The sequence below is a fragment of the Egretta garzetta genome, unplaced genomic scaffold (genome assembly GCF_000687185.1).
Source record: "Egretta garzetta isolate BGI_Z169 unplaced genomic scaffold, ASM68718v1 scaffold207, whole genome shotgun sequence".
Lineage (NCBI taxonomy): Eukaryota > Metazoa > Chordata > Aves > Pelecaniformes > Ardeidae > Egretta > Egretta garzetta.
This window is the reverse complement of record NW_009260185.1, coordinates 381,342-384,579: the sequence shown is the minus strand read 5'-3', so window position 1 is coordinate 384,579 and position 3,238 is coordinate 381,342. Positions and strand designations below refer to the sequence as shown.

Sequence of the window (3,238 nt, the reverse complement as noted above, 5' to 3'; positions counted from 1 at the left end):
TTGTTGACCCTCACCCAACTGGGCTGGGCCCATGGCTCCAGCCTGGCCAGGTCCCTCTGCAGAGCCCCCTCCCCCCAGCAGATCCACACTCCCACCCAATTTGGCGTCATCTGCAAACTGGCTGGGGGTGCCCTTGATCCCCTCGCCCAGGTCAAGGATAAAGATGTTAAACAGAACTGGCCCCGATACCAAGCCCTGGGGGGACACCGCTTGTGACCAGCTGCCGACTGGTTTTACCTCCATTCACCAGAACTCTCTGGGCTAAGCCATCCAGTCTTTTTTTACCCAGAGAAATGTACGTCCATCCAAGCCATCAGCAGCCAGTTTCTCCAGGAAAATGTGGTGGGCAGCAGTGTCAAAGGCTTTGCTAAAGTCCAGGTAGACAACATCCACAGCCTTTCCCTCATCCTCTAAGTGGTCACCTTGTCGTAGAAGTAGATCAAGTCAGTCAAGCAGGACGTGCCTTTCATAAACCCACGCTGACTGAGTCTGGTCACCTGATTGTCCTGTACATGCCGTGTGATGGCACACAAGATGATCCGCTCCATAGCCTTCCCTGGCACCGAGGTCAGGCTAACAGCCCTGTAGCTCCCTGCATCCTCCCTCTGGTCCTTCTTGTAGACGGGCGTCACATTTGCCAACCTCCAGTCAACTGGGACCTCCCCTGTCAGCCAGGACTGCTGATGGATGATGGAAAGTGGCTTGGTGAGCACCTCCACCAGCTCCCTCAGTCCCCTTGGGTGGATCCCACCCGGCCCCATAGACTTGTGTGTGCTAAGTGGTGTAGCAGGTTGCCAACCATTTCCTCTGGGATTATGGGGTCTTCATTTTGCTCCCCGTCCCTGCCTTCCAGCTCAGGGGGCTGGTTCCCCAAGAACAACTGGTCTTACCATTAAAGACCAAGACAGAAGGCATTGAGTACCTCAGCTTTTTCCTCGTCCTTTGTCACTGTATTTCTCCCCACATCCAGTAAGGGACGGAGCTTCTCCCTAGCCCCCCTTTTGTTGCTAATGTATTTACAGAAACATTTTTTTAATTGTCTTTTATGGCAGTAGCCAGATTAAGTTCCAGTTGGGCTTTGGCCCCTCTAATTTTCTCCCTGCAAATCCCAAGAGGCCAGAGCATTTAGCCCTTGAAAAGGGGATACTGCTAAGACTGCAGTTGCCAGACCGATTTCGGAGCAAGACTTCTGGAAGAGAGCATTAGAGCATCGTGCTTAGTCCCAAGTACAATTAGCGGCGCTTGAAAGACATGGCAAACCTCCGACTGGAGGGCAGGGTGGGAGAGCATGATTTAAAAAGACAGGTTAGTGACAAGCCTCGTCTCCTTTCCTCCAGGCTCCTCCTCAGGCGGCTTCCACATACTTCACCCCCTGGCACCCCAGAGCCTGGCGGTGCCCCGGCACAGCTCTCTGACGCTAGAATGTGTTGTCAGTGGGTTGCCTCCAGCCGCCGTCCGCTGGGTTAAAGACGGCCGGGACGCGCTGAGAAAAGGCAGGTGGAAACTGCTGCACTCCCATCTGGTGACGGACAGGCTTGAGGCATCGGACTCTGGAAACTACTCCTGTGTGGTGGGAAACGAATCCGGAGCAGTGAAATACGTTAACTATTCACTTACTGTACTCGGTAAGAAATAAAGAATTTTTCACGTCCGGGCAATGAACATTTTCTTTGTGTGCTTGCTGGTTTTGGCATCTGATTGCAAACAGCCAAATGTTCCTTCTCAACCGAAGCATATTAAAATAACGAATAAAGATATGTTCATAACGACCATATCTCATCAACTCGCCCAGGTTAAAATCCATAACTATTTATCTCTTCACATCTGTCGCAGTCTGAAATAATTAAACAGTAAAGGATAACAAACTCCGAGGGAAGAACTGCTCTATTTATTTTTCTGCAGAGCGCCAAGTGTAGATGGGATACGGTGTCAGAAATGTGCCAGAGATCAGATGTTTCTCTTTTGAGGTTGTATGTAAGCAAAAAGCCGGGGAGGAGAGGTGATATGTTTGGATGAGGACAAAAACAAAAGCAAAAGGAACGATATTTGGCCTCTTCTGTGTGGCTGTTCCTAATCTCCCCTTTCCTTTGTAGCAGATTTTCCTGTTGTTGGAGGTTTTTTGCCTTCGTGACTGTTTTTGTTTGGTTTTTGAAATGCGTACATTAGAGTAACCGAGAAAACATTGACGCAAAATGCACCTTTTGTTACGGGGGTGTCACTGCAGAATTATTTTGAAAAATACAGGTGTTTTATTTACAGCGTTAATGCAAACATGTGACTGTCTGGAACAGAAGGGAGAGACCATTAAAATAAGTGGAGAGACCATTAAAATAAGCAAGTGCATGAGGAAAAACAGCTTTAGGCTGTGTAGAACTAGAAGTGCGTGGTGCTTGCTTAGCCTTTGTACGCGATCAGTTTGCGTAACGTTTCGCAGTATTTTTTTCGGGACTTAGGCTAAGATCAACGTACGGTGGCTTATGTAAAATTATTTCCCTTTCTAGAACCGGCCTCAATCTCCAAGGGACTGCAAGATGAAACGGTGGCCGCAGGAGCGACTGTGCATTTCTGGTGCGACGTCCGCGGGAGCCCTGCTCCGACCCTCGCCTGGCTCCACAACGCAGCTCCCCTCCGTCTCTCTCCACGGCATCTGCCGGTGGGAAACCGTCTGCGGATCCGCGGCGTCACCCAAGAGGACTCTGGCTTGTACCAGTGCGTAGCAAACAACGGGGTTGGATTTGTCCAGTCCACTGGCAGACTTCGTGTCCAGCCGGGTAGGAGCACTTGCAGCCCTCAAGAATTCAAATTAACCATTTGTACTTCAAGCTTTATTCTGGTTTTTCCCCCTAGATTTTGTATCGATTTGCTTCTGACCACTGTTCGTAGCAAAGGCTACAAAGGAGGTGCTTTCAGTTTAATTTTAAGAGATGTGCATATTTCTGGGGTACCGTGGTTACTTGATACTTAAAACCCACATTACCAACTGCAATTAAACAGGCTTATGATTGAATTTGACACGATTTATTCTTAAACAGAATCAGGGTCCTCTTGTGCTGGAGGAACTGCCTGTTCCATATCCTCCAGTTTACAAAAAGCTTGTCAGATTTGGGGTTAATGCACACTTTCCCTGTATCAGATTAGCAGGTACCAACAGCCTTTTTGATCACTTTTCAGTCCAAGGTACTTTCTAATACCCAGAGAACTTGATTTCTGCTAGTAGGAGGATGCTGGCAAGACCGCC

General features: G+C 48.9%; 1 protein-coding gene across 1 annotated transcript in view; it reads left to right on the top strand.

Annotated features, from left to right (window-relative positions):
• The window catches only part of CDON (cell adhesion associated, oncogene regulated), a 39,044-nt gene that overhangs the window by 5,746 nt on the left and 30,060 nt on the right, over positions 1 to 3,238 (top strand). Inside the window, exons 5-6 of the mRNA XM_035897491.1 lie at positions 1,338 to 1,625; positions 2,502 to 2,771. Of these exons, the coding sequence (XP_035753384.1) occupies positions 1,338 to 1,625; positions 2,502 to 2,771 (558 nt within the window). The remainder of the gene's footprint in view (positions 1 to 1,337; positions 1,626 to 2,501; positions 2,772 to 3,238) is intronic.